A 20801-nucleotide genomic window follows, 5' to 3' on the forward strand; every position below is an offset into this window, starting at 1 on the left:
CTACCTATAATATGATTTTCCTTTGGAATGGAGTGGAATAAACTTGATACTTTGGGATCAGACAGTTGGGAGATAGGTTTTCTTTCCCTTAATCTCCACACACACACACACACACACACACACACACACAAACGCACACACACACACGCACAGGTATTTGGCCCGTACAGGATGTTTTGGTCATGTGGAAGCTGGGTAGGATGGAGTCTGGAGCAAAGATAGATCCTTAAATGTGTTCTTCAGGTAGGAGGCAACTTCTGATGATGTCTGGCCCTTCCTATTTGCTTTTGAACTGCTTCATGTACTCCAGGATGTCTGACTTGACTGTGCTGATGGAAGCCCGGTGGAACCAGCGCATGATAGGGACTCCATCAGGCCCCACCAGGAACTTCTCAAAGTTCCAGCGGATGTCTTGGACCTTCATGGGCTCCCAGAAGAGTTGGCTTGATGAGCCCAAAAAATCAGAGGTTGGAGGGCAGGAGTTCTGGAGCAGAGATATGGAAACAGCAAGACAGTTTTTCTTCTGCTTCTGTGTGGTCCAGTCTTATCCCTACCCCTAGAAATTCTACTCACCATTATATATATCAATATATTAACTACTTGACATGCTCCTAATGAACCACAGACATTTCAGTACATCACTACCAGTACAATCAAACAACCAAGAGCTAGAGAGTATGATAGCAAATAGAAAAATTTCCTCCTTTCCCTGTCTCTCCCTCACTCCCATGATTATATCATGGTGCTTCAATGAAAGACTATCTTCTGTTTTCTTTGGTAAGTCATAACATTTCTTTAGCTTCAGTTTCTTTACCTGAAAAAAAGGAGTCCTTCTCTTCTGGGCTTATGTGGTTCTAACACTCTGTGACTCTAAAGTTAATTATGACATGACACTCTACATATCTGTTTCTATATTTGCCTCTCTGATTAGATATGAATTCCTTCAGGGAAGAGATTATGCCCTATTAATATTTGTTAACTCATTGTGCAGCACAGTTCTTGCACATAATCAGGGATTTTATAAATGATTGTTGAATAAATGAATCATTACCATTCTGTAGGGAAGGTCAGTCTATGTTAGAGCAATCATATGTTATATGTTTCCTCTACTTGAAGCTAAAGCCTCACAACAGATATTGCCATGATCTGTGAACTGAGCATTTCTTTCCAAGGAGTCCAAACTCAATCGTAGACTTGAGCCCCACACTTTCAGGGCATCTCTACCTACCTGACCAATCCTTGCCAGGTTTATGTTTGCTTACCTTCAGGAAGCTAAAGACCTTCTGTTCTTTTTCTCCATTCACGTCCCCTTTCTCAAAGAGCTGAAAATTGGGAACAAAGCCACCACCTGGACGTACATACCTGCAATGAACCAGAGTGTTCCTGAGAGGACCCAAATTAAGAAAAGGATGGATAATAATGGCCACCACAACTTAACCACAAAAGGAAATTAGAGGTAAAGAAAGAGAGGCCGTAGACAGGGAAGGTGAGGAAAGAGGTCTTTGGGAATCAGGACTTCATGCACAGGCTTTAGGGAACCAATGGAGAATTCCAAGAAAATTGGAAGGCAAAAATTACTCAGCCATAAAAAAGAATGAAATAATGCCATTTGCAGCAATGGATGGACTTAGAGATTGTCATACTGAGTGAAGTAAGTCAGACAAGTAGTCAGTGAAGTAAGAGAAGGACAAATATCATATGATATCACTTATCTGTGGAATCTAGAAAAAAATTATACAAATGAACTTATTTACAAAACAGAAATAGAGTCACAGTTGTAGAAAGCAATCTCATGGTAACTGGGGGGGGGGGATAAATAGGGGGATTGGGATTGACATATACACACTACTATATATAAAATAGATAAGTAATAAGGAGCTACTGTATAGCACAGGGAACTCTACTCAGTACTCTGTAATGGACTATATAGGAAAAGAATCTAAAAGAGTGGATATATGTATATGTGTAACTGATTCACTTTGCTGTAAGCAGCAACTAACACATTTTAAATCAACTATACTCCAATAAAAATTTTAAAAAAAGAAAATTGGAAGGTTAGGATTCTTGATTCATTTCTATTTCCTGTATCTTCTCCTTTTTCCTGTGCTTCTTTTACATTAGATTTCCCGTAGTCTTACCATTAAAGTACTGAAAGGTAGAGAGAATTATTGAGCACTGCCAGTTGGGCAAGACTGAATTCAAAGCATCATAATGATGTTCTTGAACCCATTAATCTGTCAGTCACCCCAGAAGTCTCCAGAATAAGAAGCCTCTAGGTAGAATGTGGAAGGAAAATCCTGACAGGGTCTTGCAGGGTCCCAAGCAGGCACTTACTTGAGCCCCAAAAGGATCTCTGAGTTTTTTGCCGGTTCTTGTTTTCCAAATTGGTTGCAGGGAAAGCCCAACACAACTACACCAAAAGGCTTCAGCTCCTCCTGTAGTGCATTCAGTTCTGTAAGTAGAGAGTGAACTGCATGGATAACCCGGCCAGCAGCCCTACCTTGAGCAGTAAAAGACCACTGATTTATCCATTTATCACATGAGTAAGCTGAGGACTATGGAGGGAAAGGTTCAAGATTACAGAGATTGAGGAAACAGAGCAAAAAGCTAGAACACAGGTTTCCAGAAGCGCATCCCAGTATCTGCCATTTTTCTTGTGCAATAGCTCCCATAAGTGGCTCCACTTCATCACCCAATAGGAGCCCTCCTTTAAAAGCACAGATTGGTTAGTACTCTGTGTGTGTGTGTTGGCGGGAGGTGGGGTTCTGCTTGATTCTGATTCAGACTTCTGAAGAGAAGTCCATTGCCTTCCTAAGTTGATGGATTGATTGATTGATCAAAAATGTTTTAAGGAAAGGCAAACAAAATGGACATGCTACCCCCTTCCTCCTACTATGCCCCATGATGACACAACCTGACACTCCAGTCACCTTCCCAGGAGCACTCTTTGGTGCTCTAACCTGGGAGTTGCTGAGGGAATCAGTGAGATGCTAAGCCTAGCTCCAGAACATTCTCTACCTTTCTGTCAGTTCCAGTGACATAACTGATGCCATTTCCCTGGAACACTCACCGGGATTCTAGGCTACAAACTCCAACTGTTCTTTACCACTGCCAGGAAGCTTTCCAACTCTCTGTCTGGACTTGTACCATTATTTCCAACTTTAGCCATTTTCGGTTCAGATTTACTGATTCCATGACCAGCACCAGCCAGTTTTATTCAGACTCGGCTCTATCTGCTGGCATCTCCCCCAAGGACCTCTTCTTAAAAGAAAGTGCCTTCTTCTTTTTATATATTTATTCAGTTACTATCTCTCTTATCTTTAGCCATCAAGAATATTTCCTTCCTGTTGCGGAAATACCTAGCAAACTTTGGTTCTAGTCCTTTGGCAAGTTCCTTAAACTCTCAATGTCCTCATCTGGAGTAAAATTTGAATGAGATGCTCTTTATAATTCTCATGAACTAGTTTAATAAATTATAGCACAGCAATACAATGGAAAACTATATCCTTTTTTTTTTCTTTTTTTGGTCTTGTTTGTTTTTTGGCTGCGTCACATGGAATGTGGGATCTTAATTCCCCATCCAGGGATGGAACCTATGGCCCCTGCAATGGAAGCACAAAGCCCTAACCACTGGACCACCAGGTAATTCCCTGGAAAACTATATCTTAAAATGAATGAGGAAACTCATCATGTGGTGATACGGAATAATGTCAAAGATATTTTATTATGTTAAAAAGCACTGTGCAGAATCATTTGTGTGTGTGTGTGTGAGAGAGAGAAAGAGAGAGAGGAGAGAGAGAGAGAGAGAGAGAAACTGATTTGCTTGCATATGCATTAAAGATTTATGCAGGGACTTCCCTGGTGGTGCAGTGGTTAAGACTCAGAGCTCCCAGTGTAGGTGGGCTCAGGTTCGATCCCTGGTCAGGGAACTAGATCCCACATGCATGCCGCAACTAAGAGTTCACATGCAACTAAGGAGCCCACATGTCTCAACTAAGGAGGCTGCCTGCTGCAACTAAGACCTGGCACAACCAAATAAATAAATAAATAATAAAATAAATATTAAAAAAAAAGATTTATGGAAATGTACACCACAAACTGATGACACTGGTTGCCCAAAGGGAAGGGACTGTGGAAGATTTCACTGTAAAGCCCTTTTGTACCTTTTAAATTTTGAATCTTGTGACTGTATTACCTATTCAATAAGTTTAAATTAAAACTGAATTAAATTAAAACAGATTTAAAAGCAGATTTACATTCCGTGGAACTTCTGTTTACACCTCACAACTTTTTAAGCTTACCATATTTTTCAAGCTTAACTTTTTGAAGGGAGGAGAATCTCCACTTGCTAAATGATACTAAACTGTTGTTTAGGCTCTTATAATTAGATCCTGAGATTTTTATAAAAATTTTAAAAAGTAGTCTTTAGCTTTTCAGGTTTTCCCTAGAGTTGATTGTACATAAAAATAATAAATATAATGTGACTCCCAAATTCTTTTAAATGTCTTGATCTTTTCAAAATCTGTAATTTGAGAGTATCTTTTTATGCACAATTTCAACATTAAATTGAAAAGGTCTTTAGCTTCTTTTGGTAAATGTGAATCATTTGGTTTTTGTTGTGCTTTGGTGGAGGGGGTATTTTAATATGATTTTTGCCTGAATCAAGCAGTCCCCACCGTCTTAGTCCATTCAGGCTGCTAAACAAAATATCAGACTGGGTGCCTTGTAAATAAATAAATGAGAAATTTATTTCTCGCAGTTCTGGAACTCGGAAGTCCAAGATCATGGTGCCAGTATGGTAGGGTTCTGAACAAGACCCTCCTCTAGGTTGCAGACTGCCAACTTCTTCCTGTGTCCTCACATGGTGGAAGGAACTGGGGAGCCCTGTAGGGTATCTTTTGTAAGAGCATTAATCCCACTCGTGACGGTTTTACCCTCATGACTTAAGCACCTTCCAAAGGCCCCACTTCCTATTGTCATCACATTGGGCTTTAGTTTCAATATATGAATTGTGGGGGGACACGAATATTCAAACCGTAGCACCCGCTGAATGTTAATTTTCAAATATCAAAATTTGGTGAACCGGGACTTCCCTGTAGTCTGGTGGGTAAGACACTGTGCTTCCATTGCAGGGGGCCCCGCGTTCGATCCCTGGTCTGGTTAACAGATCCCGCAAGCATGCCACAACTAAGGAGCCCACCTGCCGCAACTAACGGTCCGAATGCTGCAACGAAGATCCCACGTGCCGCAACTAAGACCTGGCGCAGCCAAAATAAATAAATTAATTTAAAAAAAATTTGGTGAACCATATATCTTAGAAGTGAGATTGCAATATGCCTAAATTTAAGTGGTGTTTAAAAAGGAGAAAATTGTTGGATTTCTTATTATTGGAGTGCCATTAAGACAAATTAATAGGACTTTATATTTTTGATCAGTTGACTAGATACTGATGTCAATATGTGAAAAAATTTCTTAAAATTCGTTCATGTATTTTTTGATCCATTTTTTGGTGGCACTGGTATAATTAATCTTTCGAATTTATCTTGAACTTTTAAAAAAAGCTGAAAATAAAGTTCTTGGCATGTCAAAAACTCCATCTATCTCTAGTATAATCCATCTAAAACTTTAACCTTTTCTGGATCAGCCGGAATTCCAAACTCGTCCCCATGAGTGCACAAAGAAAATGGAAAATCCACCTCAGCCACCAAAGGTTGAGCCAAGTTTGGAGAGATGAAGCATTTTCCCAAATAGCTCTCACTCCAGTTAAATACTATGTAGATAGTAAACTACATTTCCACTTCTCTGCCATTTGGAGGTGCCTGCGGAACCCAAGGGTGTTTTCCAAAAGATCAAAGATCAGTCCTCTTTCCTGTTACCAGAAGTCACCAGTGAGAAAGATAAAATCAGCCCCTGAAAGCTAGATTCTCGCCTGGGAGTCACACCTAGGGTTTGGTGTTCTCCTGTTGAACATAAACAGTTTCACAGAAGATCAATATCATACAAGTGACCATGATGAATCAAGACAAAAACAAGGACCACTCCATAATCATGTTTCTTTTTTTTTGGCTGCGTTGGGTTTTCGTTGCTATGCACAGGCTTTCTCTAGTTGTGGCGAGCGGAGGCTACTCTTCGTTGTGGTGTCAGGGCTTCTCCTTGTGGTGGCTTCTCTTGTTGCAGAGCACGGGATCTAGGCACGTGGGCTCCATAGTCGTGGCTCACGGGCTCTAGAGCGCAGGCTCAGTAGTTGTGGCGCACGGGCTTAGTTGCTCCACAGCATGTGGGATCTTCCCGGACCAGGGCTCGAACCCGTCCCCTGAATTAGCAGGCAGATTCTTAGCCACTGCACCACCAGGGAAACCCCTTAATCATGTTTTAACCACACAAAACATGAACATTATCCAGATCACAAAAATGACCAAGCATCATCCTATTCTTACCAATCTAAGTGATTGCTGTTTCTTTACCCTTGCTGTATTCCTCCTACTCTGTAGATATGATTTATTAAGATACCCAGTCACTTACCTGTGCCCATTTCCTGACAGCATCCAATCCAGAGCAAAGCTTCAATTCCTTGAACCCTTCCCCAAATCACCTAACACAAGCCGAGATCCTCAAGTCCGTTCTAACATCTTCTTACTAAGAGCCCCATGGTTGCCTACAGTATATGTTTTCCCTCAGAACATGGAGCAATAAACTCAACTACAGATATGTTCCTGGTGGTCTTTGACTAAATCTTTGGGAGAATCTTCGTTCTCAAATCTGGAGGTAATTCTCCTGGCATTCTAAGAAGCAGAGAGCAGTGGCAGGATTTAGGGGAATAGAGTCACATGATCACCTATCTCCCCCCCCCCCAATCCCCCTGCTTCCTCCTAATAACAAAGTAGCAAAACCTTCTGGAATTAGAATATGGTCATCTGACAAAGCTAGTTCCAAGAGAGGTGAAACATGAGTTCTTACCAGGATACTGAGCTGCCAAGCCTCAATAGGTGGCCACATTGACAAAGAGGACATGCTTGCCCGCATACTGCTTGAACTGGATATACTCCTCGCCATTGAGGGCGAGGGCTCCATACTCATAGATGGTGCCTGTCACCCCCTTATAGCAATCCACCTGGAATGTGACAAAAATAACCATAATGATGCGATGATAAGACAAACGATAATCCCCAATATCTGTGGACTTTTTTTAAACTCTAAGAACTGAAGAGAATTTTCCAAGTGATATTTTTAGTTATGGCTAATGCCACAGTTAGAACTTATATCTTCTAACTTACAATCTTTTTTTTTTTTTTAACAGTGGGACAATCACTTTATAATCCTCTTCCCATTCCTGGAATATTAACACAATTTACCTCCATTGTCCGATCTACAATTTACCTGCACTCTCCTCCACATCCTAACACCGCATTCCAGTCGTCCCGTCCCTTCTCAAATATTCTTAACAGATTTTGGCAGAGTTTCTCATAACAGAAATATGTTTTACATAAATTTCTCATCTATATATTCTTACATAGTAATTTCCTTCCCCCAGAGCCCAGCAAATAACTTGTTCCTCCTCTGGATCCCACTGAAGGCACTTTCTAGAGTTTTGTTGGTGGGGGCTCACTGGTACCTACAGAATTCATCCTCGACACCCCTTTCTTCTTATCTCTATGTGAAACAGGAAGCAAAGGGAAGAGACTTCCTACCCAGAAGCATGCCAAGGGAAAGAGCGGACAGGACCTGGAGCAAAAAGCTAAAATACTGTTATCTGAGGAGAGGGACTCTGGAGATGTGGAGAAAAGGCATAGAATTTTAGAGTAATTTAAGTGAGTTTCAATTACTCTAAAATTCTATGTACATAAATGTCTGCCCCATGCAGTGAAGGAATTGCTTGTGGGTGAGCTCCTGTGGGGAGAGTGGGGCAGAAAACTCTTTGATCATTTTCTAAGCCTGTTAGTTCTGTCACTAGGATACCAGGCATAGCTTCCCCTTCATTATCCTTGGAGAGAAGGAGGCTGACGCAGGGCAGGCATGTTCCCTGTGTTCCATACATCCATACACATCTGTGCACAAACATTAATCCAAATATTTGAGAGTATTAGCCTAAGAAAGCCACCATGAAAGTGTTGTCATCTATGTGCCTGCATTCTCTTTTGCATTCATGCTACCTCAGCTCTGTGCTGAAGAGTTTCTAGCATTTGCCTTTCTTTCTAGTACAATTTTTTTTTTAAAGTGGAAATCATCCTGTGAGCTGTCATTTGTGTGCCTCCATTTTCCTTGTCTTCATGCTGCCTTAGCTCTGGGCTCAACAGCTTCCAGCTGTCTGTCTCACACATGGATATCAACCTGTGATCCAAGCTTGTTTCCAGGATGTCACATCACTTCCCCTGAAATTAAAATTGGCCAGCAACTCTCTGGGCCTTTTGTGTTTTATTATTCCCTGACAAAAAAGAAAAGAAAAAAAACCCTCCCCCAACCCTAAAACTCCTTAGGGCACATTTCAGCACCAGCTTCTTTTCCACCTGCCCCGGTGTTTCACCCTCCCCAAGAGCAACCAGTTCAGCTTCCCTCTAATCCAGTTGCTGCTTCATGTCCTCTTTCCCGGACCCGCAATGGTGCCTGAGGTTCCAGACCAGAGTGGAGGGGACGGGCTCTGGGGTATCAGGCGGCCACCAGGGGAAGTGGCAAAGCGGAATGCAGCGAGAGCAGCCTGCGTCCTTCGCCCACTTTCGGCCCAGTGACCCACCAGGCTCAGGGGAGACGATCCATGTAAAGAGAGTTTAGAAGAAGCTCTGCCTCACAGGACAGCAGTGGCAGTGGCAGATGTCAGTTTGGAAGGGCTGAGAAGACGGATCTCGTCCTTCATAGAGGGGGAGAAGGGAGAACTCCTTGCATCCTTGGCGGCCAATTTAGTCATCACGTGCTGAAATCCGCCTGGGTTCCCTGCGGGGCACTCACCTTCATCTGTTGCTGTTTCGGGGTCGGCTGAGCGAAGCCGACCAGGAACAGTGAGAAAAGACAGCAGGCCCAGAACTGCGGGATCATGGCTCGGACTAGGAGTTCTAGGCGAGCCTCAGGTCCCCAGGGATCTCGGCTCCTTTTGAGCCCCTGGCACAGACCAGTTTGAAGATGCGCTCTCCAATCGCAGAGCAGCATTAGCACACGGGCAACCCCCACCCCTTCCCCGCCACCCCGCTCTCCCTCCCCTTTCTTCTTCTTCCCTCGCTCCAACCTCCCCTCCCCCTCCCCCTCACTCCTCCGCCCACTCCCGCAAGCCCTGAAGGCTCAGCGCACCCAGTGCCTCCGGGTCAGGCCACCCGCTGGTGTTCTGGCGCTCGTGCTCTGGCAGGTGGAGGCGGAGGCTTCCCTCTTTGGAACTTGAAGTACAGTCTCTACCTTCTCCAGGCAGTTCCTAGGTGCTGGTTCTGCATCCAGGAAGTAAAGCCACAACCACTGAATCAGAATCTGCTTTTTAAAATTAAGATCCTCATGTAATTTACACGCAAGCTAAAGTTTGAGAAGCATTGTCCCAGATGACTATTAATCCTTTGTACTGTCCCTTCAGACTTTCATCACTTAGTCAACAGCACACTGTATTTTCTAATTATGAAGTCCAGATGTGGGGACCTGCATGTCTCAGACCCTTTGCCCTGAGATCTGTCCCCTGGAGAAGGGCTTGTTAACGCAGGAGTAACACAGATGATGGATACACATTCACAGGGGGAAGTTATCCAGGACAAAGGTCTAAACTGTGCATTAGGGAACTGCCTTGGGCTCGACTGAGCTTCATTCTCTGTAAATTATTGTAATCATCTCTACCCCACTTACTCCATAAAACTGTTTACTGTGAGGTCTTAATAAGGTAATAATCTGAAAGTTGTTGCAAAGTATTTGAATCGGTGAAGAGTCAGAGTTGTTTCTCCCACCCCTCCTCCCTCCCATCTGCTCCCTTCCGGCTTTTCACTGCCAGCTCAGCTTTACTAAACTCCCTTGTTTATTGAAGTGATAACTTCTTCCTTTTCAGTTCTAAGCCCCTTGACATCCAGTTCCCTCCATCTGCCCTGCCTCTTCCAGGTTTGCACAAAAGCCTTTCTCTGCTCCTGAAACTTAAGTCTGGATGGGGTTGAATTCTCATGAACTCTGTTGGAAGATAAGCTTTCTGTTATCTCAGATTTCTTCTCAAAGGCCTATAATCTATGGCCTGATGGCTGATATCTGATCCAGCCAAGCAGATCCTCGAGGCATTTAGAGCGGTCATGCAGAAGGCGTCCCTCTTTTGGCACAGACCTACACACATTCCCAAGCTCCTTGGCCTCTCGCCATTCTCATTTTTAAAAATGGCTGAACCTTAGACTGTGCAGCTACAGCGACCATTGAGTTCAATACCCATGAAAAGGGTATTGACTAGCTCCTTATCTCAGAAAAAGCTAATGTCCCTGTACCTTAGTTTTTTTATCTGTAAAATCAGGGTAATAATAGTGTCTACCTCCTAGGGCTGCTTTGAGGATGGAAAAGAACTCAGCCCAGGGCCTGAAACATGTAAGCAACTGGAAGTCTATTTATCATCCACATGTTCATCTTTATGCATCAGAAAACTGAAGCCCACAGAGAGAAGGGACATCTCAAAGGTCACAGGTTAGTAATGGTGAAATGAAAGCAAATTCCTGATTCTTACCATAGAACCCTTGCTCTGGTTCCACATGGATCATCAGTTGTTGTGACTAAATCTTCTTTGTCTGAGGCGATTTACTTTTGCTCATCTTGCAATAACTAGCCCTTGAGTGGTGAGGAGACACTTCTGAATAGACCTTATCAGTAAGTCAAATAGTCTAAAACCCCAACTTCCCATGTTTCTATTCCAATATCCCTAAGTTTTTGAGCACCTTGGGTCCTGGCCTCCAGTGATGAGAAGTGAAGGTACAGAGCACACACTGAGCAAGAGGAAAGGGGCAGACATCTCATGTCCCTGATCCCCCTGAAGGTATTTCAGGGCTACAATTTCCCTTCACGCCTCCTCCGGAGCCATAGTTCACATCCCTATTAGCTCCTTCCAGGAGCTTTGCTTTCATCCCTTAGTTTGTCTCTTCACCTCCATTGGGGCCCAGGGCAGGCCACCCCAAAATATGCTTTAATGGCAGACTTTCCTGGTGGTGCAGTGGTTAAGAATCCGCCTGCCAATGCAGGGCAGATGGGTTCGAACCCTGGTCAGGGAAGATCCCACATGCCGCAGAGCAACAAAACCCCTGTGCCACAACTGCTGAGCCTGCGCTCTAGGGCCCGCGAGCTACAACTACTGAGCCCACATGCCACAACTACTGAAGCCCGGGCGCCTAGAGCCCATGCTCTGCAACAGGAGAAGCCACCGCAGTGAGAAGCCCGTGCACTGCAATGAAGAGTAGCCCCCGCTCGCTGCAACCAGAGAAAGCCCACACACAGCAAAGAAGACCCAACGCAGCCAAAAATAAATAAATAAATTGCTGTTGTTTAAAATATATATATTTATATGCCTTAATGGCATGTTGATTATTTTGAATTAGTTACTTAAGAAATGATTGATGCAAGAGAGACACTTTGACCCTCCTCTCTGTCTCCCTGAAAGCAGGAAATAAATCTCCCATGTGAAAGGTACATTCCCTGCCTCTCCAGGCATCAGGACACGATTATCATCAGAGATAGGGAATTCCGGCAGAGAAGCCTGTATAAACAAACATTGTTACTTCTTTAATTTACTACCCCAAGCCCAAACTCTGTTTAGATTTTTCACTAATTAAGCACCCAAAGCCTAAGTTTCTTTGTCTTGTCAAGTCCTCACATATTTATTGGTCTTTGTCTAAAAAGTATAAAAGCTGCCTGCTTTGACCACTTTTGGGGACCCATTTCTATAAGACCTCCATGCACACAAATTAAAATTTGTTTCTTTTTCTCCTGTTAATCTGTCTTGTGTTGATTTTATTATTAGTCCAGCCACAATAACTCAAGAGGGATAGGGGGAAATTTCCTCCTTCCCATACTTCCCAGATCTTCTCCAGTCTCTCTTCCTCCACACTTTGCTTCTATTCTATTACTTTTCTAAAGGTCAGTCTCGTTGACATCGCTCATATTAAAAATACTTTGATTCCTCCCTAATTCTTACACTTTCAATTTGAAATTCTCCCATGGGGCACTCATCCTTCCTGATTTGACATTAGTTAAATTTTCAGGTGTACCTTTCCCTCCATAAATGTTATGTTTCTGGCAGATTGAACTGTTTTCATCACTCAAAATCCATCTATCTAGGTATTGATTCTTGACATTTTAGGTAAAATCTGGGCCAGTACTTTGGGATCATTCCTGAAAGATTTTTTGACACATTAATTGCATGTTTTTATTCAAAATGTTGGGACACAATTATCAAACAAGACCTCAGAGGTAACTCTCTGAGGCCTGAGTCACAAATCAGGGTTCTAGTGAGCTTGATGAGGCCTTGAACTGGACTCAAGGTCAGTCTTGCTGCCTTTCTCAAATAGCCTAGGGCTAGGGCAGAGGAGGATGGGAGACTCATATCAATTTGTCTCAATCACTATTTCTTTGACCCAATCAGGATGAAGCAGTTTAGATGACATAGACAGGATTCCTAAGAAGAGAAATAATTTGTACAAGGTCACAGGATGTTATGGGCTGAGTTATATTCCCCCCCAAAAGATATATTGAAATCCTAACCTGCAGGACCTCAGAATGTGACTTTATTTGAAAGTAGGATCTTTGCCAATGTAATTAGTTAAGATGACATCATAACTGGAGTAGGATGGACACCTAATCCAATATGACTGATATCCTCAAAAAAGATGGCCTTGTAAAGGACATAAAGAGATTGGAGTTGTACTGCCACAAGCCAGGGGATGTTTGGGCTTACCAGACTCCCAACTCTTCTCAGTTTAAGGGCTCAGTTTCACAAGATTGCCCCCACTTCAGGGACCAGTTGTAAATCCCACTATGGGGGCACCCATCTACTAATTGATTAACTATAAATTGGGGGTTCCCACGACCTTCTCTTCACTTTTGATAATTTACTAGAATGACTCACAGAATTTGGGAAATCACTTTACTTACATTTACTGGTATATTATAAAGGATGTAACTCAGAGACAGCCAAATGGAAGAAATGCAAGGCAAGGTATGGGGGGGTGTGCGGATATGGAGTTTCCATGCCCTCTCCAGGTATGTCACCTTCCCAATGCTTCCAGTGTTTATCAACCAGGAAGCTCTCAAACCCTGTCATTTAGAGTTTTTTTATGGAGGTTTCCTTACAAAGGCATGATTGATGAAATCGGTGACCACTGGTGATTGAATTCAATCTCCAGGCCTTCTCCATTCCCTGAAGAGAGGGCGGGGCTGGAAGTTCCAATTCTCTAATTATGACTTGGTCTTCCTGACTAGCAGCTTGCATCCTGAAGTTATGCAGGAGCCCCCAGCCACCAGTCTTCTCATTAGCACGCATCCCACTCAGGAGATTTCAACAGCTTTAAGAAGCTCTGTGCCAGGAAGTGGGGACAAAGAGAAAATATTTAATTTTTGTTCTACCACAAGGGTCAGACACTAAGTCCTAGGGTCCATTCAGTAAGAGTCTGCCTACCTTAAGCTATGGTCTGAACAGCGTAAACAGCTTGTCCTTACCTCTTGGTAAGGACAAACTAGAAAACACCAATCCACCCAACGACAAGCGTATGCAAGGAAATTAGGGTTCTCCAGAAAAACAGAACCCATAAGAGAGAGATAGATAAGGAGATAGAGTTATCTCTACTGGTTCTTTTTTCTAGAGATAAATAGTTACTAGATCTATCTATCTATCTCTCTCTCTATCTAAAAAGATTTATTATAGGGAACTGGCTCACATGTTATAGGCTGAGAAGCCCCAAGTCAGGAAGCTGCAGTCAACAAGCTGGAGACCCAGGATAGTCAATGGTAGGCTGAGTCTGAAGGCTTGAGAGAACCAGGAGAGCTGATGCTATAAGTTCCACTCTGAGTCTGAATCCAAAGACAGAAGACCAATTCAAAGACAGAAAGAGAGATTTCTTGCTTGCTCAGCCTTTTATTCTATTAAACCTTCAGTGGATTGGATGAGGCCCACCCTCATTGTGGAGAGCAATCTGCATTATGCAGTCTATCAGTTTAAATGTTACTCTCTTTCAGAAACACCCTCACAGACACACTCAGAAATAACTTTAACCAAATATATGGGCAGCGCATGGTCCAATCAAATTGACACATAAAATTAACCATCACAGTAAATGCATTACTAAGATTGACCATGTAAACATCTTTCTCTTTATATATTTAGATAGGTAATATCTATTTATGTTTAAATATACCAGTGATATAACATATAATTATATAATGTGTAAAAAATTAATAAACAGAAACCTCAGTTGAATAGAGTTAGGAGACCAGAAGGGGGAGCTCTCACAGTCTGTGACCATAGCAGAGCCCAACAGGAAGAAGAAAAACTTCTTTTCTGGCAATTGAACTCAGCCAATGAAAAGCCATGGATTCTTTGTTTACTGTAGCCCGCCCAACTTCCTTTTCCTCTCTGTAAAAGCGGTCTCTTTCCTTGCCTGTGGGGACTGGCACGTGGCTCACCACGGTTGCAGACCCTGAAATGCAATTCTCTGCTCATCCTGAATAAACTCATCTTTGCTGGAGAAATATCTGGCAGCCTATTTGTTTCAGACCAACAACTCATATTTTAAACTCACAGCAAACTAAGAATACAAGAGACCTTTTCAACCTGATAAAAAGTATCTAACACAAGTCTACAGCAAATATCATACTTAATGGTGAAATATTTAATCATTACCCCTTGAAATAATATTCAAGGAAAGAATGTCTCTACTACTACTTCAATTCAATTCAGTGTTGTATTGGCAAACCTGGCCAGTGACTTGAAGGCAAAAAAGGGAAATTTAATGTACAAAGATTAGAAACAAATGAAACTACCATTAGCATACCTTATGAACATATAATTTTAAAAGAAACTAGCAATAAATTATTATAATTATGTGGATTTAGCAAAGTTGCTAGATAAAAGAATCAATACAAATTTTATTATATTTATATATTTTCAGAAACCTTTAAAAAATTAAACTTAATTTTTAAATTACATAAAATAATCAAATACCTAGCAGTAAACTCAACAAAAGATGACTAGATCTTTATGATGAGAAATATGTCTTAACTGGCACAGTTTTGAAGAGCTCTAAATTAATTCTGAGGTATATTATCTTAATGGATTAGAAGAGTAAACACTGTAAAAATGTCAATTCTACCTAAACTATTCTATAGATTCAATACAATCTCAACCAAAATCCTAACAGACATTCCTGAGGAATTTGGAAAAGATGCTTAAGAAACTTAAGTGTAAGTGCAAATGGACAAAAATCGTCAAGACGCTTTTGAAGAGGGTGGGAGAACTTGCTTCATAAAATATCAAAATTCATTTTTAAAACTATATGTTAAAATCTACCTTAAACATGCTTAGCATTTCATAAATATTAAGTTCTCTTTAAATATTTGGCTTTAGGCTATTATATACCTGCCAATTCAGATTCAAGACTAAGTTATCTCAGATAATCAGTCACCAATATCAAATTAGTAAGGTCAAACAAAAAGATTAGCTAAATGAACTGACCTTCATAGTCTGATGGGTATATATCCATTTCCTCCTGTGTAAATGTTTCTACTTCTAAAAGATCATCATCAATATCTACAAATTATTTTTCACTATCATCAGTGACAGAAATAATTTCATCATTGGTTCCTTTTATTTCGGGATTTTTTACTTCAGTTGGCATTCTACTGACAAAAATGAAGCAGCTAAATTATAACTCATTCTTGGGAACAAAGAGCTTGCTTTCAATTGATTCAGTTTATTGAAAAAGAACAAACTAAGCTTTCATATTTATAAAGGCTTTGTTTTTTAACCTTGTATGGCACATAGTAGAAGCTCAATAAAAGGTTGTTCAATGAAAAAAAGGTACATTAAAAGTTGTTTGTTTTAAGAATAAACAAATAGAACAATGGAAAGAAATAGAGAGCTCAGAAATAGACTTGTGTATGTAAGGACTCTTGATTTATGACAAAGTACAATGCAAAGTAATAGAAAAATAAAGGATGGTCTTTTAAATAAATAGTGATGATTCAATTGGATATCCATGGGAAAAGAAATTAAAACCTTACTCCTACCTTATACAGTCAGCCATCTGCAGTTGGTTAAATCGATGGATACAAAACACGTGGATACAAAGTGCTGGCTGTATCCGTTGTATTGTGCTATTTTATATAAGGGACTTGGGCATCTGCAGATTTGGGTATCCATAGGGGCTCCTGGAACCAATCCCTGGCAGATACTCAGGGATGACTATAACATTCACAAAATTCTAGTCCATCCAAGTCTTTGACCTCACTTCCAAAACAAGAAATATAGGCACACCTTAGAGATACTGTGTGTTTGGTTGCTTCCAGACCACTGCAATAAAGAGAGTCACACAAATTTTTTTTTTTTTGGTTTCCCAGTGGGTATAAAAGTTATGTTTATACTATACTATTAAGTGTTTAATATAGCATTATGTCTAAAAAAACAATGTACATGCCTTAATTAAAAAAATAATGCCGGGATTTCCCTGGTGGTGCAGTGGTTAAGAATCCACCTGCCAATGCAGAGAACATGGGTTCAAGCCCTGGTCCGGAAAGATCCCACATGCCTCGGAGCAACTAAGCCCGTGCACCACAACTACTGAGCCTGCGCTCTAGAGCCCACGAGTCACAACTACTGAGCCCACGCGCCTAGAGCCCATGCTCCGCAACAAGTGAAGCCACTGCAATGAGAAGCCAGCGCACCTCAAGGAAGAGTAACCCCCACTCACTGCAAGTAGAGAAAGCCCACGTGCAGCAACGGAGACCCAACTCAGCCAAAAATAAATTAATTAATTAATAAACTAAAAAAAAATAATGCTGTTGGAAAAATGGTGCCAATAGACTTGCTCAACTCAGGGTTGCCACAAACCTTCAATTTATAAAAGTGCAGTAAAGTGAAGTGCAATAAAACAAGGTCTGCCTGTGTAGGGGAAGAATGACACTGTGAGGAAAAAATGAGACAACTAAAAATGTGGCATATTTATCAGGACAACTGGACTTATAACTTCAAAAATGCCATAAAAGAGAAACCTAGTGGGATTGTTCTGGATTTAAAATAAAAGATACGAAAAGGACATAATCAGTATCAAAACATGAACCTTGAATGAATCCAGGTTTGAAAGAGAAGTTATAAAGTCAGTTTAGGAACTATTGGATAAATTAGTTGTTCTAAATCTGATCTGGCTGTAACAGGGATAGAGACTGTTGTAGGGGCAGAGTTGTGGATGTGTCTAGCCCTGGCCTTGTGACTTGGACGAGGCAGTCTCTCCACTTTACTGAGCATCTTCTTCTCATGTATACAGTTGTGGCCTGGGAAACACGAACCATAAGAAACACTAGAGCTTAACATTTGTAAAATTTCTGGCTTCCTACTCTCATTTCCCAATCTTCTAGGGGTAATAACTGATCAAATCAGTTTTAAAGGTGACCAGAATCGTTCAAAACTGAGAAAATAAACGAAGAATGTCAGCCTTAGAAGGGACTTTGGTGATTTTGATATTTTCTCAATGTCCCACAGTTGTATTGAGTTGGTGATGGCTTGCAATGTGTATTGGTGAAATGGGCATATTTATTCTTTCTCTGGGAGCAGCAAGGGCCTGAGACACAGACTGGAGAATTTCCAGGTGGGAGGGCATCTGGGTTTGAATGGTGTGGGTTACTCAAATTCCTGTGGTTGTGCATGGACACAGAGCTCTCTCTCCCACTCCCTCCCCCAAGCCCATTAAGACTGAACAGACAAGAACACTGCCTAAGAGAGTACACATCCTTCCTCTCACTGCCTCCCCCTATCCCCCTCCCCCAACCTCCAAGAAGCAGAATTCTTCCTGTAGCAGGTTGGAGGAGGAAAGCTTGGCATGAGTGACAGACACTTCAGAAAATCTGTGTGTCAGGACCAGCTGTTTCAGTGAAGGCTCAGGGCCAGAATCAGCCTGGACCAGAAGTGAGCTTCCTTATCATGTTTGGGGAAGGAGGTCAGAAGGTTAAGAACACATGAGGATGAAAATTAAATGCAAAAGGAAAGTGGTCTCTCTAGAACTTCCCTTCATTTCCAAACATATATTTTATTGGGAGTTGAACCTAGAGTGGAGAGACAAGTGGATTTGAAATAAAAACTCAGGTTTATGGTCTAGGTCTACACTATTAATGAGACTTTGCTTGTCACTTCTCCTCTCTGAACCTCACTTTTCCATTGAAAATGTGAGCAAATAATGCCTGTTCTACCTTTGTAACTGGCTGATTGTGAAGGCTAAATGAAATCCTTGATGTGAAGGAGATTTGTCAACTACAAATTCTATGTAAACATAAGCAATACAACTTTAAAATGGCAGACTTAGGAGTAGATCCTACGTTTCACACTTGTAACCCACACTTGCAACACAGGAAAATCCTGGAGACCTGGATGGGGATCCCAGATGCCAATGGAGATTGTCTAATTCAGGGAAAATATCCAAGTAAAACTAAATGGTGGACAAAAATCTCTAAATCATATTTGGGTGGTTGTAGAGGCTGTGATTGAATCTGGGGTGAAGAGGTGGACTACATCTCAGAAAAAACTGAACCTGTTTCCTCTATGATCAAAGGAACTAACACAAGAAACTTGGTGCTGATTTTTAGGTAAGATTAAGTCATTAACAGAGGCTAAGACAGAGTCTGAAAGGCTTTATTTGACTTTAAGCTGCCACCCACTAGCTGTGGGCAAGAAAGTTATCCTCATAAGAAACCTACCTCAAGGAAAAACTGGAGTCTGACTGGGGAAAATAGGCAGTGCTTGAGACATGTTGATTTTTGCCGTTCTATTTAAGATTATGGACTATTAGCAATTACAAGATTTTTAAAGTCAGGAAGTGACAGTTCTTATTGTTTAATTTAAATCTGGACTGGTTTTCAGACTTAATCTATGGCTCAGGTGACAAACATTTCAAACCTAAAATCTTGTTTGGTAAAATTGATAAAATTTCATTCCCTGTCCTTTCAATGGAAATAAATATATAGATAATTTGGGGCAGGGAAGGTGGAATCCCCAAGTAATCAGTGTAATTGACCTCCAAGATCAAGAACCTAAATCCAAAGTGTTTCAAGGAATGGAGAGTATTTAGCGTGTCTGAAGAATGAGATTCACAGGAGGAGCTACTGAGAGTTAAGACTGAGAAGGAGGCTGAGATCACATCAGGAGCAATTTAGATACCATGCTGGAGATTCTGGATTTGATGCTCTAATAAATTAGTTAGCCTTATTGGCTCACTGTCGGTGGAGGGATATCATCAGACAAGTGTTCAGCAGCTCCAGTAGCAGCAGGTGAAGGAAAAAAAGCATTGAAGGGGAAGAACTTGGAAGAGAGAACACATGACAAGTAGGAAATTATTTCAGCATTCCAGAAGGGAAATGACAGGAATTTGACATGTGGCTCTGGTAGAAAGTATGAAGAGAAGGCAGCAGTTATACGATACAGTCAGGTAGACAGTGACAGGAAGTGGCTCCATGTAGCCCCCTGCTGAGCATGAGCTCTTAAACCTTTTCTTCTCCGGGTCAGAGCTCTTGTTTCCAGGGAAACTAAGACAATGGGACACAGAGACTTGGGAAGGCAGAGATTTTAGGCCACTTGACCTGATGAAATTTTCTCTTCTACTCTAGGAGTTAGTTATTGTGTGATGAGCAAACATTAAGTGATTAAGAAAGTAAGGAATTTATAACAGCAAGGGAGAAGCAGTGTGTAATTCCACGTAACTTTGGATAAGTCAGTTTTTCTATTTGAGCATCAGTTTCTTCATCTGTTAAATTAACGATGGGTGTTTACCTTGGACTAAGTCCAGTGCTAAGAGTTTAAATGAATTATCTCCTTTATTTTTTAAATTAGTCCGATGAAGTTCATAGTATTCTCCCAATTTCACAAATGGGACCAGAGGCACAGAGGGTAACTTGCCCAAAGTCACATATCCTGGGAAAGATGAAGGAATTGAAGTACACTATTTATGAAGCTTGATATTTTAATCTCCATAGTTCTTGAACTGTAGCTGGGCAAAGTATCTGTGGGTGGGAAGGGGCCACAAAGCAGAAAATCTGTATAGCTGACTTAAAGGGCTTTGAGAGCTTTGTGGCTGCACCAGCAGTCATTGTTTTGGGCTCCTCCCTCTAGATTAGAGGCTTCTGAGAAGAGATCAGAAATCTGGGATAACAAAAATCTTCTGTTTTCCAAGAGAATTCAAGAATACCCAGATTCCACCAGAAGCAAGAATTAAACCCTACTCAGACCTCAGTTTTAAGGAAGGGGAGGCAGCTTCTTACGTCAACCTGGAAGAGGGAGGGGGCTGGTTGGAAATGAACTGAGAATTGGAGGGGAAGAATTTATCGTTTCAATAAACGTGGGAGTAAAGCTGAGCTGTCAGCCCAAATCCTGTGGGAGGAGGAAGAAGAGTGTGGGAAGAGTGGTAAAGGCAAACAAACCCGATCCTCTTCAACTAATCCAAATATTTTTCAATATCTCTTTGTTAGTTATCTCCTTACAGCACAGTTAGTTGCTGAATTCACCCCTTGTAATTTCAAAGCCCTAGGGACCGCATTCATCCTTGTTTTAGTCATTTTGCCTTCTAAGTCATCAGGCAACAGTTTCACCAAATGTTTTGTTGCAACAGAACAAATGTTGCCAACTTTCC

The 20801-nt window shown here is 41.4% G+C and overlaps 1 protein-coding gene across 1 annotated transcript; it reads right to left on the minus strand.

Moving 5' to 3' along the window:
• Positions 1-277: 277 nt before the first annotated feature.
• Positions 278-9027, minus strand: GPX6 (glutathione peroxidase 6). Its single transcript, XM_036869604.1, has 5 exons — positions 8941-9027; positions 6958-7111; positions 2335-2452; positions 1263-1362; positions 278-484 (listed from the first exon to the last, which is right to left on the minus strand). The coding sequence occupies exons 1-5, from the start codon at positions 9025-9027 to the stop codon at positions 278-280; spliced, it is 666 nt and encodes a 221-aa protein (XP_036725499.1).
• Between the last annotated feature and the right edge of the window lie 11774 nt (positions 9028-20801).

This window comes from Balaenoptera musculus, chromosome 11 (assembly GCF_009873245.2).
Source record: "Balaenoptera musculus isolate JJ_BM4_2016_0621 chromosome 11, mBalMus1.pri.v3, whole genome shotgun sequence".
NCBI lineage: Eukaryota > Metazoa > Chordata > Mammalia > Artiodactyla > Balaenopteridae > Balaenoptera > Balaenoptera musculus.